This window comes from Ambystoma mexicanum, chromosome 6q (assembly GCF_040938575.1).
Source record: "Ambystoma mexicanum isolate Mex_15411 chromosome 6q, UKY_AmexF1_1, whole genome shotgun sequence".
NCBI classification, from domain to species: Eukaryota; Metazoa; Chordata; class Amphibia; order Caudata; family Ambystomatidae; genus Ambystoma; species Ambystoma mexicanum.
This window is the reverse complement of record NC_090937.1, coordinates 1,183,890,450-1,183,908,972: the sequence shown is the minus strand read 5'-3', so window position 1 is coordinate 1,183,908,972 and position 18,523 is coordinate 1,183,890,450. Positions and strand designations below refer to the sequence as shown.

The 18,523-nt window shown below is 46.2% G+C and overlaps 1 protein-coding gene across 8 annotated transcripts in view; it reads left to right on the top strand.

The window, feature by feature from the left end:
* Positions 1-18,523, top strand: part of TBC1D1 (TBC1 domain family member 1) — a 1,823,125-nt gene that overhangs the window by 1,478,458 nt on the left and 326,144 nt on the right. For all 8 annotated transcript variants that reach the window (XM_069631813.1, XM_069631816.1, XM_069631814.1 and 5 more), the window contains one exon: positions 1,063-1,307. In XM_069631813.1, coding sequence (XP_069487914.1) covers positions 1,063-1,307 — 245 coding nt within the window. The remainder of the gene's footprint in view (positions 1-1,062; positions 1,308-18,523) is intronic.

Below are 18,523 nucleotides of genomic sequence, written 5' to 3'. Positions count from 1 at the left end.
GTACAATGTGGGTCAACATATTTGGCGGTTCTCCAGTAAAGCGTGTCCAATCGCTTTCTGCTTATTTGTGACTATGCAAGTGTCACTTGGAAGTGGACATGAACAATATATTTCCCACATGCGCTCCTTAAAAGAAAAAAACGTCAGCAGTTACTCTTTGGAGAAGTGTTTTAATCACACAGACCTGTTTGTAAGGCCATTCTCAAAATTCTGATCATATCTTGCAATACACAGTGCCACCATTAGTATTCCTGGAACAGAAAGGGCGGGTGATATTCAACAAGTGGGTTGCTGCGGGAGGCGCTTCACTGGCCCTGGAAGAGGCGAGCTATTAAGCATGCTCTTAAGCATGCTCCTGAAACACAGACGTCTTTGTGTGCCAGGGGTGGAGTGAATAGATTAGGTTTCCGTTCCTTGAAAAATTGAAAAATAAACCCTGCTCCAAATGTTCCCGAAAAAAGTTAAAGAAGGAAAAAAAAATCATAATAAAAGTCTTAAATATATCTTAGACGCAGAAGTGGCTTTTTGATTGACGTTCCTAAAGATGGTCTCAAATTCAGGTCTTTAGCGTCGCCATCTTCCACATTATCACTCCGTATATAGCGCATTAGGAGAGCTTCCATACTTTTTAAACACTTCTATTGCAAAATTATCACACAGAAAAATTTGCGTCCTCCACGTCAATGCTCAGCCAAGTAAACCACGCCAAATGAGCAGGAATTGCAACAGCCTATGGGTGTCGCTGTTTGGTCATGCTAAAGGCACGTGGATTGTGTTGGGGGTGTGGGATCGGTGTGCTTGCCTTACGTATAAGAACTGTACTGCTTTATTACAGACACCATTATCTAAACATAGCAATACGTTTTATGAGCTGTTCTTTTTTTATTTATTCACAAAAAATGGCCAAGGACAAGTTGATTATATATTGTTTACTCAGTGACGGCAGCGCTCGGAGTTGACTTAAAAAGATAAGGTAGCTTCAAAAGAGTTGTTTGTTTGACCTGTCTAGATAGTAGAGTTTAAAAAGGCATGTTTGAATGTTCACCTACGTTGTTTTCACAGGGCGCACCTTCCCGACACACCCTTACTTCTCTGCACAGCTGGGAGCAGGGCAGCTGTCCCTCTACAACATCTTGAAGGCCTACTCGCTGCTGGACCCCGAGGTGGGCTACTGCCAGGGGCTGAGCTTCGTGGCCGGCATCCTGCTGCTGCACATGAGTGAAGAGGATGCCTTCAACATGCTAAAGTTTCTGATGTTTGACATGGGCCTAAGGAAGCAGTATCGACCAGACATGATCATCCTGCAGGTAATTTAGGAATCCGATGAAACATGTGCTGCTGTTTGCACACACAGTATGTTTCAAAATGTTCTCTAGTTTGGACAAAGCTTTCTCCCAGGCTGACAGTGCATAGCAATTAGGAAAAACGCTCTTAACACTCCACAACACCGAACATGGCACCCAAATACCCACTGCACAATGATAACAGTCGTTCAATGAGGTTTTCAATTATGTCTTCTCAATACCAAAAACCGCATAACCTCATTGTCTTTCTCGTCCCAGTACTACAGTATTGAGGGAGAGTCACCCCAGAGACTACCACCCCAAGAAAGCTGCATCATTTTAATTAAGATAATTCCCTAAAAGTAGTCTCGCTTTTAACAAAAGGTTATAGGCCAAAACTGCTCGCTCTGTACTCCCTGCCTTTTTGCTTTTCTGATTGCCAGACCCCTCGTGAGTTTTTCTGGGAGTGTTTCTATTTGTTGTCTTTGATAGGTGAATTCTTGTGCATTCCCATTTCCTGCTGATCCTTCCCGAGTGTCTGCAGACGCTGGCCCTGTCGAGACGTGCTTGAATGTGCCTCAGACAGATGCTCTGCCTCTGTGGGTGCCAGTTTCTTTTCACGGAATGGCACACCGGATTCCAACCCCCTTCTTCTGCGGACCCTCCTACAGAAACAGAGCCAGAGTAATGCATTGCACTCCTACACGAATGAGACAACACGCTCAGGTCGCACATGTAAGACATTTGTCCTTACATGTAAGTAATTTAAGGACATTTGGGATGTTGCTCAAGTTGGACAATTGGGAAGAAAAAGGGAAAAGAGAAAGTACGCTAGGGCCTGCTCCCCATACCCTTCCGCGAAGGCATAAACCTAAGCAGTAGCATAAAAATAGTCATGCACCTAAATATCCTGCATGTATCCCCTAAAATCCTGGGTCTCCTGCTCCTCTTAACCGCTTTTGTGAATTCTGGGCCTTGTCCCATGGCTCCAGCTCTACCCCTCAAGCTCCTGCTGCTGATGCAGTCCAAAATAGGAGCGATGAAGTTACAGAGCAGACGTGGTCGACAGTCACCCATAAATGAGTTTAAGCATGAACCTGAAGAGGAGCCACAGATATCTTCGGGCAAATACCTTAACATGTTGGAATTATTTTTCTAAGGAATTGTTCGACTTATATTCACTAACATTAATAAAATGTAGCTTAATAAAAAGAGGTTTCACAATACATTCTTTACTACCTAAATTGATCTGGTTCAGCCCTCTACATCTGATGGAGTCAAAATTCACAAATTAGACACCTGCGTTTATGGGAATGTATGGGATACAGCATTTCAAGATTGTGAATTCAAGGAACCTGACAATGTGAGCGCTTTGATTTTAATTACCTGTTTCCAACTTTTTCTAATTAACTTCAGTGGCTTCTGAAGATGCTTCACCCTGGCTTCTTTAGATCGCTAGTTTAAGTTCTCAAAGCTCTTGTAAGCTTCATTTCATTTTCCGGTTAGATCTGACATTGGTCAATTATCCTACTTGGTTCTTGGTTGATGACTTCCATGCACTTTGGGCTGTGGCAGAGGATGGAATTGACTGTGCAGAAAGGTTGATCATGACCTGAATGCAAATACAGTTCCTGCCAGATATCGCAAACGACACATCAAAGTTTACCGCATCTCCCTTCTCATTCAATTTTGGTGCCCAAAAGCAATATTGGCTTCAATTTTTGTAGGTTGATGCAGCTCACATTTTCTCTCCCACATCTACATTTCATGGGCCAGGTATTGTTTGGGTCAACACTGACCCAGTCTATGAACATTCCACTGCGGACAGAAAACTGTCCATTTCAGTTAAACATAGAACTTTTCTGCCATCCTCTTGTGTTCAGCCTTTGAGACACGCCCTCCAGCGGTCTGAGGTGTTTTTTTTTTCAACCTCCTTCTGTGCCACTGCAACCCCTTGCCAGTCCTTACTGGGCCAGGTCAAATCCCATCTCTTCTGGAATTGGCATAGTGGGATAGCATATGCATACATTTTGTTTCTCTGTCTCTGAGCATTTCGTTTCATATCAGTGGGTGCTGGACATTGTCAAACTCAGTTATGCAATAGTTTGTGAGCTCTTTCTCTGCCTGTTAGTTGAGGCCCCTATTCTCAGGAATCCCGTAAATAATGCAGCCTTCTTGTTTGCACAGTGTATGTGATTGATTGACCAAAGTTGCTGTAATTCCAGGCTCGGTGCTTGAACAAAATAGAAGTTTGTATTCTCAAGTTCTTGGCTATGAGGCGTCAGGTTTCTGCGGTACAATTGAAAGCGGTGAATAGGTTCAATCAAAATGCCACTTTCCGGATGGAGTAAATGTGATTCATTGCTAAGATTCTAGCTGAGATCATGGTCTTCATAGACCACAGGGAGCATAAGTCTATATACCAGTCGTCCTGGTGAACAAAGACTTCTTAAGTTTTGTGGTGGCAGATTGCCATTGCCAGTTTCCTGTTCTACCATTTGGTCAAAAAAGGTCCCTGATAGATTCACAAAGGAATTGGCTCAGTTACTAGGACTCTTCTACGGGGATTGAGGGACTCATCGTCATTCAATCCTCAAAGACTGATTTAATTCCTATTCAGCCCAGCTAATTCATTGGCATGCTTAAATAGTCAGAAACATTGTGACTCAACTTCTCTGGATTATAAATCATGAACATTTTCATGTGGTTCCTTCTCAGATTCTGAATGTCATTGGTGCCAGACTGCTCACTCTGTAGCCAAGAGTATTTCATCATCCACAGAGAGCACTAAAGCTTCAGTCTGGTCTTCAAGCAGTTTGAGTATGAAATTGGTTGCAGCCCGCTACTGCCTTCTAGTATAAGGGAAGATGGAGATAACACTACACTTAAAGCCTGTAGCCATGGGTCTGCAACCTTAGGCTCTCCAGATGATTTGGACTACAGTCCCCTTCAGTCTAATCCATCATAGTCAATGGAGAGGAATCATGGGAGTCATAGTCCAAAACATCTGGCGGGCCATAGATTGCAAAGCCACAGATTTCAGACCCTGGCGTGGATGGAATGCTCAGGTTTTCGTCCCTGGACAATTAGAACTATGACATTCAGGTGCCTCTGTCCCACATTTTGACAACCGATCCCCAGTGGTAGTTTTACACTGACAATGTGTTTGTGTTCCACCGACTCTTCGGGAACTAACTATGGTGGCAAGGGATGCCAGACAGACAGGCTTAGGAGTCATTCTGTTCTTCGGTTTAGGAACTTTGGAATCTGTAAGTTATCCTTGAATTGAAGGGACCCAAGGACAGGCTTCATGGATCTTTGCCACTTCGAAGACCAGTTGTCAGACTTGCCAGTTCTGGTACACGCAGACATCTTGGTGGCCAAGGCTTATGTCAACTAACAGGTGGAAACCACAAGAAAGCTTCTGGCAGATTTGGCAGAGATTCTAGAAATTTGGGCAGAATCTCACCTCGTGTCCCAGGGATTTGCCTACATCCAGGGAAAGTAGAATGTCAAGCAGATTCTCCAGCAGAGATTTACTACCCCCTCTGTTTTTCCACACATTCAAAGAGCCGTTTCTCCACCTCTCTCGTGATCTGGGGTGTCCTTCAGTCGTTCTGAATGTCTCTAGCCATAATTTTTGTCTCCCTGTTAATTCACCCCCATTAATTCATCACGAGTTGGCACTTAATGCTCTTCTGGCTAAAAGTGTATATTTAAGAATTATAAGATCTCACTCTACATTTTTGGGGTGAGCACTTCCACTAACTCCACCATATCCTCTTACCTCTGCAGTCTCTGCAAAGTCATCAAACAAGGGACTGGGCCAGCTGGGGCCCAACATGAACACTTTGATTCTGAGCTCCAACTGAAGAAGGCACTGCAGCAAGGATTACCGTTGCCGATGGTTTGGGAATTCCCTGGTGCCATGGATTTTGATCCGAGCACCCACTCCATATAGCATCCACAGAATAGATTGGCCATCTCCTTTATGATATGATATGATAAGGTATTTGTAACGCGCCTATACACAAGTGTTTCAAGGCGCGACGAGGCAGGGAGGGAGGGAAACAAGGGGAAGACGGACAAGCGATCCTACTAGGCCAGGTGTCATTCAGATCGCGCAAGTGCAGAGGTAAGGGGAAAAAGGAGAAAGTGCAGGGGGAGGAGGTGGGGGGAAAAGTGCAGTACAAGGTAAGTGGCGTAATGAAATAATAATGATAAATAATAAATAAAAAGGGCCAGCTGGTGGCAAGTGCGAGGTAAGTGCAGAGCAAGTGCTGGGCAGGGGGCTGTAAGGATACAGTGACAGTCCCACAGTGCAGGGGGAGCCAGGGGGGCAGTGCAAGTGGAGAGTGGCTGGGCCCTGGACCGAGGTCGCTGAGAGTGGCCCAGATGCAGGTTAAGTGCAGAATTCAGTGGGGAGTTAAGCAGGTTTAGCAGGGGAGAGGGAGAGAGAAGGCAGAAGCGAAGAGGAAGGTTTTGAGGTGCTTCCGGAACCGGAGATGGTTCTCCTCAAGTTTCAGGGAGGCAGGCAGGCTGTTCCAGAGGGAGGCCCCTGCTGCGGAGAGAGATCTACCCCCAGCGCGTTGCTTCGAGAAGCGGCTGACCATGAGGGAGTTAGAGATGGATGAGCGAAGGGCTCGTGAAGGAAGATATTTAGGAAGAGAGAGTTGAAGGTATTTAGGCCCCAAGCCCCAGAAGGCCTTGTGGACAATGCAGAGGGTTTTGAACTTAATCCTCGCAGCCACTGGGAGCCAGTGAAGAGATTTCAGTCCTGGAGAGATACGGTCCCTGGGCTTGAGGCCAAGGACAAGTCTCGCAGTTCTGTTCTGGATAAGTTGCAGAGGGCGGAGAGTGGAGGCAGGGAGATTAAGATAGAGGCTGTTACAGTAGTCCAGCCTTGAGAGAACCAGGGCTCGGGAGACAGTGAGCTTCTGGGGGAAGGAGAGGAAGGGAAGAATACCTCTGAGGAGGTGCAGCTGGTAGTGTGATTTCTTAGAGACATCAGATATATGAGGAGAGAAGGAGAGTGTGGAGTCGAAGATGACCCCGAGGTTTTTGGCCTTGCATGTAGGGGCAGGAAGGGGGCCAAGGGAGGCCGGCCAGAGAGCTGCAGGGAAGGAGGGAGTGGGTGCGCCGATGAGTAGAATCTCAGTCTTACTGGCGTTAAGGCAGAGGTCATTGGCGGCACACCATTCCTGGATAGCAGACAGACAGTCGGAGATGAGGGAAGGAGAGGAGGAGGCCGAGGGTAGCCTGAAAATAAAATGAGCTGGGTATCGTCCGCATAGCACTGGAAGTGGGGGCAGAGGGCGGCGATGCAATATAAAGCTTTTTCCATCCAGGCAGTGGTGGCAGTGTCGCTCAGGACTGAGGAGCATTTGTCAGAGAGATGCCCCTTGTCTGGAGGAGGACTGCATTAAATCACCCACGGTGGGAATGCTTACATTAAGGCATAATAAGCATATATGATCAACCAGTAGAAAACTTTTGCTTTCTGCCCGTGACATGTGATGCACAACCCATTGTGAGGGATCAGAAATGAAAGCCAGACGCAAAGTTTTGGTTAAAGACTTTTAAAAAACAAGTTGGGCAAAATGCCTCTCTGACGCTACTCTAAGAGAAATTTCCCTACCTGAAATCTACAGACAAACAAAAAAATAAGGTGACTCCACCCTTTTAGTGCTGGCGCTCTCAGTTGGCCCCAAAAGGAGCTGGAAAAAGTTCAGACATATGTTGATTCAAAATCCATCTGGTAGTTATAGGTTCGTTTCTGTGACCCTTTTTTAGTTCCTTATTTAACAAAATTTTGAACAAAAATGCCGGAACTCTTATTATTAAATCAGGAACTGTTTAATGCACATTCATGTGTGAGCCTTTAGACTTATGGCGAGTAGTGACGTAAATATGATTGTAATAATTAGCCATTATATGTGCATATGCCAATGCTTTTCGGTTAAAACCATCTTCAGGGCAGTACATATGCGTGTTTTATGACAAACCGTAATTTTAAACCTTTAGGGTTCAGCAAACCACATTCACGATAATTTCAAATGAGATGCACAATAATCCAAACATATGTAATGGTAAAGTATAGAATTCAAAAAAACATACCGACGTGTGCCAATTGTATTGGTTGATTTATGTCAGCACAAATCATAAAATAGAGAAAACAAGAGAAAGTTTGTGTCAGCTAGTTGCAATTCCTGTATTAACCTTGTAATGCTGTCAACAGTAGATGAAAAGCATACCTCTTTCTACTCCGTTGTAGGTTTCCTCTTGTGCGATCAGTGTAAACACTGAGCATAAAACAGCATCTATTAGAAAATACACAGTCTGTTTAGACCCTAAAGCTTCTGTGTCTATCTGCCATGAGTTAGAGCATGGACGGCACTCACCTCTCATCAATCTCTTCCGCAGTGAGTGAAAGCCGAGCGAAGCCGCGTTGCCGAGGGTGCGCGTGGCTTCACTCTCTACACATCGCCATGGCGACGGGGCGAGGCGTGTCTCAGCGAAATCGTCGGCGCACATACGCCTTGCACCCCACACCCCCATGTGGTCACGGGGGTCGGGGTTGCCGCCATGGTAACGCATCAGCCGTTACTGAAGACATAGCAGATTTTCTGGCTTCTTTCATTTTCTGCATGACAATACTTGTAATTACGTTTGTAGTGGAAATGTAAATTACTGTTGTACTTAAGCAGTATGTTTAATCCCTCGTAATGTGTGCATTGAGTAGCAATCAAGTGCAAATAAAGTTTTAGGAAAAAACAAAGTACAAATAACAAAAAGCAACAAACTGAATGTAATAAAAATGCCTGCTTACGAAATCAAGCACGCTTAGAGCGAGACAAATGGATAACTCGCCTTCTTAGATTAGTCAAAGCAAACAGAGCAGTTTCTGGTGACATATAGGGATCAATGTCAATGCATCAACTAGGAGAATGTGTGAAAGACTTGATGTACGCAATACGCAGAGTGAGAGACAGCGTGAAGTCCCTTAGGTTACAGGTAGCACATGTAGTTAATCTCTTCATTCAACCCTTTTTGTGTCAATGAGCTCATCCTGTCAATCCAAAAGGTCTCTAGTTGATCCAGTCTTTTCTGTAAGTTCTCATGGAGGTCTCTTCTTTTCACTACCTCCAAAATTATAAATTTGATTTGTGACAGATTGTTTCTTTTCCTGCCAATGTTTGGCTACCGCTGAGTTGACATTCAAATTCCGTATACATGATCTGTTTTCATTCCATCTTATTTTAGCCGCCCTTTGCAATTGGGCAACATAGTAGAGGCTGCAAGGGCGTTTTATCGCATAAATGATGCTGTGTGTATCGCAGGTAGCAAAGCTTTTTAGTTTGATCTTTTCTCCTGTGTAGGGATGGTTGACTGTTTCACCTTTAAGGATGTAACCACAGTTACTACAATTCAAACACGGAAAGCTGCCAATACGGTCTGTGTATCTCTTTTTCTGTGGAGGTCTTTTATTGACAAATTTGTCTTTGAGATTTTGACTTCGTTGGTAGGCGAAAATAGGGATGTCTTTGAATAAATGTTCTACTCTTTGGTCGCATGTCACTGTGTTCCAATTACTCTTGATGATTTCCTTTATGCTATTGCTTTGTCTTGAATATTTGGACACAAAGATCAAAGGTGGGGTTGCATCCGTCTTCACCTTCGGCTTCAATAGATCTTCTCTTTTCTGTGTAGCTGCGCGTACTTCTGCTGTCTTAACTTCTTCCGTTGAATACCCTCTCTCCAGGAATTTCTTGCCCATTTCTGCAACTCCATTATCGTAATCTATTGGATCGCTTACTATCCTTTTTACTCGTAACATCTGGCTGTATGGCAGATTTTTGATCAGACTAGGTTAATGGAAACTTTGAAGTAAGTTATTCCGATCTGTACTCTTACGGAATATCGTTGTTTTATATTCAGCGTCTGTCATATTGATTTTGACATCCAAAAAGTGTATGGTATTTTAAGTGCTAATGTGTAAATTGAATTCTTGGGTCTATACTGTTGAGGTAGTTAAAAAAATTCCAGTAATTTCGATTCGGTGTTCGTCCAAACTCCAAAAATATCATCGATGTACCTAATCCAGATGGCTAGGTTCTGTTTCCATAACTGGTTTTGTAGTACATACTCCGTTTCAAATTTATGCATAAATGAGTTTGCATAGGGCAGGGCCATCGTAGCCCCCAACGCTGTACCTGCTACCTGCAGGTAGTATTGATCTTTGTAGCGGAAATGTGAGTTATTACCTATGAATTCCATTAATGTCATGATGAATTCCTTTTGTGCTGGTATCTCATCTTCCTGTAATAGTATCCATTCAACTGCTTCTTTTCCAAGATTGTGAGGAATGGATGTGTAGAGACTTTTAACGTCTATTGTAATGCAAATGTTATTGGAGTCAAATGGTATACCATTCAAGTGTTGAAGAAAATGTGTGGAGTCTTTGATGTAGGTACTAGTTTTTTTGATCAGGGGTTGCAGAAAAAAGTCTATGTACTTTCCTAACGGTTCTAGGATACTGTTCATTCCCGCTACTATTGGTCTCCCTGGTGGCTTATACAGATCTTTATGTACTTTTGGAAGTGTGTAGAAGTGTGTTACTAGAGGGTAATGATTGGATAAGAATTTTTTAGTATTCTGGTTGATCTATTTGAGTTCTTCCGCCTTATTTAAGAGTTCTTCCAGGTTGTTTTTCTGTCCTGTTGGATCTGTGTGTTGAGTCTAGCATAGGTGTTGGTGTCACTAAGTTGTCTTTCGCACTCTTGTTTATAATATTTGGTGTTCTAAAGAACTAGGCCCCGCCTTTATCTGCTGATCTAATGGTAATCGATTTGTCACTGTAGAGATTCTTGATGAGTTGTAATTCATGCGTTTTCATTTTCCGATTACTGGAGTGTTTGAAATAGATTTTTTTCAAGATCTCTGGTAACTTGTTTTTGAAAGATGTCCACAGAGGGTACCAATATTGGCGGAATGAAGGTACCCCTGAATTCTTTGAAGCCTGAATTCTCTGCAACCTCTGTTTGATCTTGCTCCAGTTCACTGAAAAATACTTTGAGTTTCATCTTGCGTATTCATTTGTATAACTCAATCTTTGTGTCAAATAAAGTACTATCATATGTGGGGACAAAGCTTAATCCTATTTGTAAAGTCTGTATCTCTTTGATCGTTAAGATTCTTGATGATAAATGAATTACTATGTTTTCTTCTGTTGTAAACTAAACATGAAGGAACTGTCTTTGTTAGGATATCGGGAATCCAGAGCCATCCTTGTGTCCTAACATTCTGTCCTGACCCTCACATACAAACTAAATAATGAGGTGAGAAGGGAAATGTCTTTAACCTGGTATTTGCAAAAAGTGTTAATAAATGAACATATAATGGCTCCAAAATAAGTTATCCAAGGTACCAGAACCTTGGTTCAAGTGGGTGGTTCCCTTACCCTGGATTCTTCAATGGGATGGCAATGTCTCTTAGAGTAACAGTTCTGGGTCTCTTTTCTTTGCCCACAACAATCTTGTTAGATGAAAATCTGCTCAGTTTTGTGGTTTCCTTTTTTTAAAAAGTTCCTTCTTTGTTCAATCAACAATGTCCTTTCTTGGGACTTTTCTGTAGGTTTGCAATTTGCCTGGTATACTCCCCTGCGAGGAATTCTTATTTCCTCATACATGCGACAGTCTCTCTTTACATTCACAATTGTATTTCGAGGGGATTGGGTCCTCCGACGTATTCCATATCTATGACAGGTAATGTCCACAGCTGTGCTGCTTCGGCAAATCTTTGGCGTCTGCGTCCTGCGTCGATGCGCCGTCCCCGAGGACCTCCTCCGACGGCCGACGTCACCCGATTTGATAAGTAGGACGCACGACGCCCATAGCCTCAGTTCCGTTTTTTCCGCGAACGTGTTCGCTTCGTGAATCTCGGTACGCCTCGACTCGTTGGAGTTTGCGGTTTTCTATTCTCGGTTCATTGAACCTGTTCGGTTTGTTGTGAAGACCTGTGTGTGGCGATGTCTTTCTCATCTTCGACCCCGCGTCCGGGCTTCAAGAACTGCGGGGACTGTGGGTCCAAGATGTCGGTCACGGATTCGCACGACGCCTGCCTCTGGTGCCTCAGGGAGGCCCACGATACGGATGACTGTGTCGACTGCTAGCCGCTCACTGCAAAGGCCTTGCGGGAACGCAAGAAGCTGTCGGTAGGCAGGGTGTCTAAGCCCCGGAAGTCGAGGTCTGCGGGGCTTTCAACCGATGACTCGAGGGGTGACTCTCCGCGTCATCGTCGGAAGTCCGGTGGGTCTCCTTCCAGGAGTCGGTCTCGCCACTCCTCCGCCTCTTCTAGGCATTCCAGGAAGCGCCGGCATAGGTCGCCTTCCCCGTCCTCTTCCGAGGACTCCGTCCGTTGGCGGGTCGCTTATCCCTCCATGCAAGCGACACCGGAGGAATGGGCTTCCTTCGGGAAGCAGATGCTAGCGATTCTGGAATCGCAGGGCACCGGTCCGTCCGCGCCTCCGAGTGGGGTCGGTCGGCACCGGTCGAGAGACACCGCCCGTACGCCTTTGGACTCGGGTGGTCAGCACGGCTCGCGGGAGAGATCCCGCTCGGACAAGGGTAGCCGTTCTCGCCATGACCGTTCCAGGTCCCGGTCCTCGATGCGCTCGAGACCGCGTGATCCTGTGCCGTCTTCGAAGAAGACGTCGACGCCCGTGGCGCTGAGGTCGACGATTTCTCTCGAGGCTCTGCCTCCGAGGGGGTCGTCGACGCCGTCGGCGACCAGGTTGTCGAGAGACACGCTCGGAGCTCCGCCTTCGAGGACTGTGACGCCGCAGATGCTGAAGGTGTTGCAGCTGACGCCGGCGCCGACTTGTTCGGCGGCCTCGACGCCTTTTCTGTCGGCGCCGACTCGTTTGGTGGCCTCGACGCCTTTCGAGGTGGTGTTGGAGGGGCCCCGTGGCACGGGGTTTGCCCCTAGAAAGGCTATGGCAAAGGTCCGGCACTGCTTTGGTCCGAAGAGGTCTTCCTCTCCCCACCTGGAGTACATTTCAGAGGGTGATGAAGGCTCTGATGGCGCGAATGATGCATATGTTGCAGCATCGTTTAACAAGATCCGGGCACAAATATGGGACACGCTGTGGAGAGCACTCCCTGACACACCTAACGTACAATCGATAATGCAATGTACTATGGGCGATGACAAAGACCCCTCTCAGTTTATTCTTAAAATTCAGATGTGGAGAGCGGAGACGGGTATCTCGTGGTACCAGGAAATACCCTTTTTCTACTTTATCAAATTGCAAAAGGCAGTAAACAAAATTGTGGACATCGAGGCGAAGGGGTGGGTGGAATACAGAGCATAGTAATACACAATTGCAAGAGGATAAAGGAGCGTGACGATGAAACTGCCAAGAAGCAGCAAGCGACGGAAGCGAAACTAGTACAAAACAAATTTGCTAAAATCACTGTGGGGGTGTCAGTATTGACGCCGCTGCAGACAGAGGTGACAGGAAACGCCCAAGGGTTTGCAAACGCTAGAATAACTGCAGTTTGTTCAGAAGGAGGGCAAAGGCAGTGGGGGGGGTCCACAGTACCCCCAGCCCACAGTGGCAACAAGGAGGACAGCATTGAGAAATTAGTGGTTTTTGGGCGGCAAGGGGATGGGGCTTTGAGGGAATGGGGTCTTAACAATGTTGGAACTGTGTGAAATGGGGTATAACTATGGCCCACCACCCCAGGGACCCCCTACAAGGGTCAGCACCCAGAATGACTTGTATACCCTACGAGGTACACCTGGACTACACACAGTTACCCCTGCAGATACTGGTCCACCTGCCCAGCAGCAGCAAGCAGTAAAACAATACACACCCCAACACACATTTCAACAGGGAGGTGGTACAACACCATTCAATGGAACATCAAATGGGACGGTCTCCCCATTTCCAGGCACAGCCGTGGTTGGGGTGGGGGTATACCTCTTTTTGTTTCCCGGGACGAATACATATCCTGACTAAGACAGCCCACAGAGGACTCTTGCTTGTCGAGTCCTATCAAAGACCCTCAACTCTGATGAGGAACCCTTGGTGGGGGCAGAGATAGGAAACAAGCAATTCATTTGATGACCCTGACGTGATCCCAGTGCCCCCCAAGCCTGCAGGGGTGTTCAGGCCGCTGTCAGACTTGAGCGAACAAACGGTTTTGCCGGATCCAGCAAGTATAGTGAATCGGCGTATCTACACGTAAGAGGATTGTACGAGTAATTAGAAAGCCACACGACCAACTTCACTACCTTTCCCACAGCTCAAAGTAACACATTGCAGCCAACATACAGGAAGATTGGTGTGTGCCCAATCTTCAGGAGCACCTCACAAATATGATCGTACACTGCACCACGTGTCAAATGTTTCAGCATAGACATGATGCTCCAAAATTTATGGGGGCACTTTGCCCTGCCCTATTGGCCCATTCCGCGAGCTACATGTAGATTACATGCACATAGGGGAAAGGTGCAATGGGTGCCAGTATTTAATTGTTGTGGACTGCCCTTTTTCGCGGTGGGTTGGGGCAGGGCCTTGGGCACACCCGGATGCCATATGTGCAGCTACATTTTTCTGTGGGGTCTTCCCCCGATTGGGTTTGTGCGATGTGCTATGGTCCGATAATGGGGCACATTATTTCAATTATCTCTTTAAAGAGATCACAGCACTACTTGGCTTTAAACACTGGATGTGTTCAATTTATCACCCCAGGCCAATGGCGTTGTCAAGAGGATCAACGGCCTTCTCAAGAGTAAATTATCAAAGCTTTGCACCACATTGAAAAAGAACTGGTTTCTTTGCTTACCCTTGGCCCTCTTCAGCTTAAGCACACAACCCAGCAAGGACCATCATTCATCACCCCATGAGGTGGTAACTGGTCGGTGCATGAATACGCCCATATCCCCGGTCAGGAAGGCATCAGATGCCCATAGAACAGCAGCGGTCTTCAGTGAAGAATTTAAAAAGTATCTGACAAACCGAACGCGTGCAGTTAAATTTATCTCCTGACATATTGCACGGCCCGACCGGTGGACACCCCAGACACTGCAAACACAACTGTGACAGGTTCCCCACCCACCCAACCACTGCTGCCTGGAGAATTCATTTACGTAAGGAGTTTTGTTAGGAAATGGAATAACCCCCAGATTTCATGGTTCTTACGAAGTGGTGTTTTCCACTCCCCTCGTTGTGAATGGGCTTAGTTATTGGATACACCTGTCTCATGTCCCCAGGGAGCCCCCAAACACTACACAATCATCTTAAAAGCACTTGATATTGTCCATACATAGCATTAATGATCAATTAATACCAGCCCGCTCGCCCTAGAACAAATCCTCCCAACCTCCCACCAAACACAAGAGATTACTAGACATGGGGAGCTCTCAGGGCTGAGAATTAATTGTAATAAATCTGAAGTGCTCCCCTTGACCCCAGGGGTGCAACGGACGGATGTGGGCGACAAGTTCCGCTGGTGCCCCGTAGGGATACGCTACTTGGGCATCACAGTATCCACTAACCCCACGGACCTATATAAAGAAAATTCTGTAAAAGCACTAGAAACGTTGGAACTTAGTGGAAGCATGGATCCTCCTGCCAATCTCCCAGGTGGCCCGCATTGCCCTGGCCAAAATAGTCATCCTGCCTAATCTATTGTATATTTTCAATAACGTCCCAATATGGCCATCCAGGCATCACTGGACACGTGTTAGAAGCTTGATGATTAGGCTAGCATGGGCCGGACGGCAAGCCAGGATTTTGATACCTTACACGATCATATGAGCAAGGAGGCCTAGAAAACCCCAATCTATACCTATATCTAGCAGCTCAGGTTCAAAATGTGGCGGAATGGAAACCCCCCACGGCTGACCCCCCTCCTCAATCCCTTTTAGCAAAAGCAATTGCGAGCCCAAATAACCTACTGGGAATGCTCTGGGGCGATAGGGGTGGGACCCCCCGGAGTGAGGCCCAACCCCTGGCCGTGTCATGTTGTGGGATCCCGCTCACACATGAGAACTTTTCTGGTACACTTTCAGTTGCTGGGGATGCAGACACTGGTAGATCTAGTACTAGACTGGCAGTTTATCAAGTGGGAGGAGCTACGACAAAAGGGGGAATGCAATGCAGTCACTATGCTGTTGTACTTCAGGATCACAGAGATATTCAAGACGGAGTGGCTTGAGTTTCCCCGCGCCCCTGTCCGCCACCCCGCTCAGAGCTATGTGATTAATCCACTGTCCACGAAGAAACTTCCCATTTGTTTTACTAGTGAGAAATGTTGCCTGTAAACCCATTGGGCCACGTATGAGAATGAAACGCCATGTCGGGCACCCAAGGTATTAGTTCCACAAGAAGTACCAATCATAGAGGCACCTGCCCCCAGAGTCATGATCAGGTAGTGGTTGCCATGCCCTGGTCACATGGGAGGTCACCCTTGCCTTGGACCAAAAAGTATGCCAAAACCATGTGTTGATTCTGGAGGTTTATCTGGGGATTTGTTATAGGAAGGGTCAACTTAAACTCAAACTGGTCCTTCCCAAACAACAGTGGTCAGGGTGGTTCGTCTGCTAGGTGGACTTGGATCTCTTTATCTTCAGAGGCGCCCCTTTTCACAAGATTATCTCTGCTTTTCGTGGGGTCCCAAGTCATCCTGGCCTATGGATTGAACATCCCAGTTCATATAATTCAAGTTGGGTTTCTTCATTCCTTCCTGGTGGTGCAGGCTTTTAAGCTAACCTAAACCCTTCTTCAGCGTTTTATCTAGATACAGATAAACCCGATGACTCACTCGGGCACAAAGTCTTACAAGGAGACTAGTGAGTGGGCCTAGCTGGCAATGGAAAGCAGGAGAAGAGTCTCTTGGGTTTGGCCTTGCCGGGGCTTCCTCCTGGTTCTCTCCCCTCCCCTTCACCTCTGTGACCTCACAATTACCCCCCTTGATTGAGTCTCATTCCTCCTTTCACTGCCTGGTCCTGCCTAAAGCTAACCCATGCTGATCGAACTTTGCTACGCTGGCAATCTGTTACGCTCATCTGACTCCCACGGAGGCGCTGGCCTGGTTCACGCTGCTGTGACCTCTTCTAAGGTGATGCGCAGGGTTCGGAAGACGGACTGGACCGGGCCCCCAAATCTGGCTTGTCTGGCTCGCAAAAGTATCCTCTATAGGCAAAAATAGGGGATTAACTGTCTGCGGGGTAATGCAATCGGCCTCCCACTTTCCCCTCTCACCCTCCTTGAAACCCTTCTGTGATTTCTCGTAGCGTCTCACCTTAGGGTCTGGAAGGACGAGCTCTCCATCCTGCTTCTGATGCAGGGGCGCGTTGGTATCCAGTTACTTCACTGGATTTTCGGATTGGTGAGAACCAAACTTGCTTGGCTTCCAGGTAAGTTTTTTGATAAGAGGTTCCCCTTGTGTCCATGCATTAATGTACTAATGCTAGTGTCTTTTTCCCCTTAGGGGCCGGGGTCCGGAAATGCCAGGATGCGGCGCAGACCCGAAATGAAGAGGGAATGAATCAACAGGTAAGTCTTAACATGGAGATTTAGCTTTCCTTATTCCCTTCTCTCTCACCTTTTGTTCTGGTGTTTTTCTCCCTAGGCGCTGGGGCGTGACTGCGAATCCGGATGATCGCTGCTGAACATGGAGGCGCCCTGTAAAGGTGAGTGGAATGCGGCGCTGCAGCGATCGACGCAATGAGCTTTTAAATTAGTCTTCCTTTTCAGGATTGTCGGCGAGATGTCTCCGGGATGTGGATTTAGCAGGTAAGGACTTTTCCTTCTTCTGTTCTCTTCTTCTCTTCCTTTGGAGGTGATCCAGGATGCTGGCAGGCGTGGCTGAAGTCAGGATGCCGGAGCAAACACGGTGAGCGTCCAGCTGCTAGATGCAGAACAACGCGAAGCACGTGTGGCTGTTCAGGTGGGGTTTAAATAGCCTTGGAAGAAGTTCCAGGTATGTATCCTTCCCCGACCACGCCCGGATGGTAAATTAGTCCCACAGGTAAAGTAGTTCCTTTCAGGCCTCAAGGATGCCAGGATCCTGCAGCATGGTCTGCATCAGGTAAGTGCACCCAAGCATTCCCATAATGAGCCTGGCGCCATAGGCGCCAGGACACTGTCCAAAGGGCCCCTATATGGGGTTGCTGGGTCCTTCCTTGGGGACTGGAGTTCCGCTTTCGGGGACGCCGAGCTTGAACCGGCTCCCCGGGAGTGGGCATCATGACACAATCTAAGAGATTGCTCTTCTCCTTGTCCCTTCTTTTGCCTAATGTTCTTGCCACTTCTTCACTACAGGATGGACAATCGTAATACAAAAGGCTGGAAGAAGACAATCCAGTGAGTAATCCATACTTTAAGGGGAATTTTCACCTGACCAGGGAATCCCCTCTAATCTTTATTGGCATATACGGCCACAAATACCTTTGGATAAATTAACAAGAAACCTCAAAATATTGTACCTTTTATAAAACAGATCACTATTGCACTTCTCCTCCTGAAGAGCCATTCCAACCAGTATGGTGAAACCCGTGTAGAGGATAGCCATGAGGATAACTAAATGATAATGAGGACAATCTTAAAAGACAATTAATTAAAAACGAATATCAATAAATCAGTTCAACACATGAGGACAACAAGTTTAGAAAATCAAGCAAACCAAAGCATTTAAAAAAATTAGTATTGTAAAAGCAGTATTAAGCTGAATAAAGCAAATATTTTACTACAATCTCACTATTTGAATCTTCATTTCTTAACTAATAAGTATACACCCATAGGGACAATTCTGAGCCTTGGCGCAGAATGTTGACCTCATATCTGTATTGATTTAACTTCTTCCACTAGTCAACCTTCACCGCTCAACAGGTCAAGACAGGCCCTTACCTTTCAGAAGCATTACCAGTAACCTGTAGAGTGCCACAGGGTTCTTCTTTGTCGCCTCTACTATTTAAGGCCAGATTCATGGAACGGTTTCCTATGGGATTGTGCCATTATAAAACACTTCCATGAATCAGGCCCTTAATGTATACATTTGTCCTTTACTCAAAATCTTTGCCCAATTTGACCTGCAGTATCACTCTTAAGTGGATTGATAAGCAGATCTATGTTCGCCTAAACCAGCCATTGGAGGCAGTAGAGCGAGTGTGCAGAAACAGTTCATCTCTGGATGCTTGAAAACAAAACTTCAATTGAACCTCACAAAAAC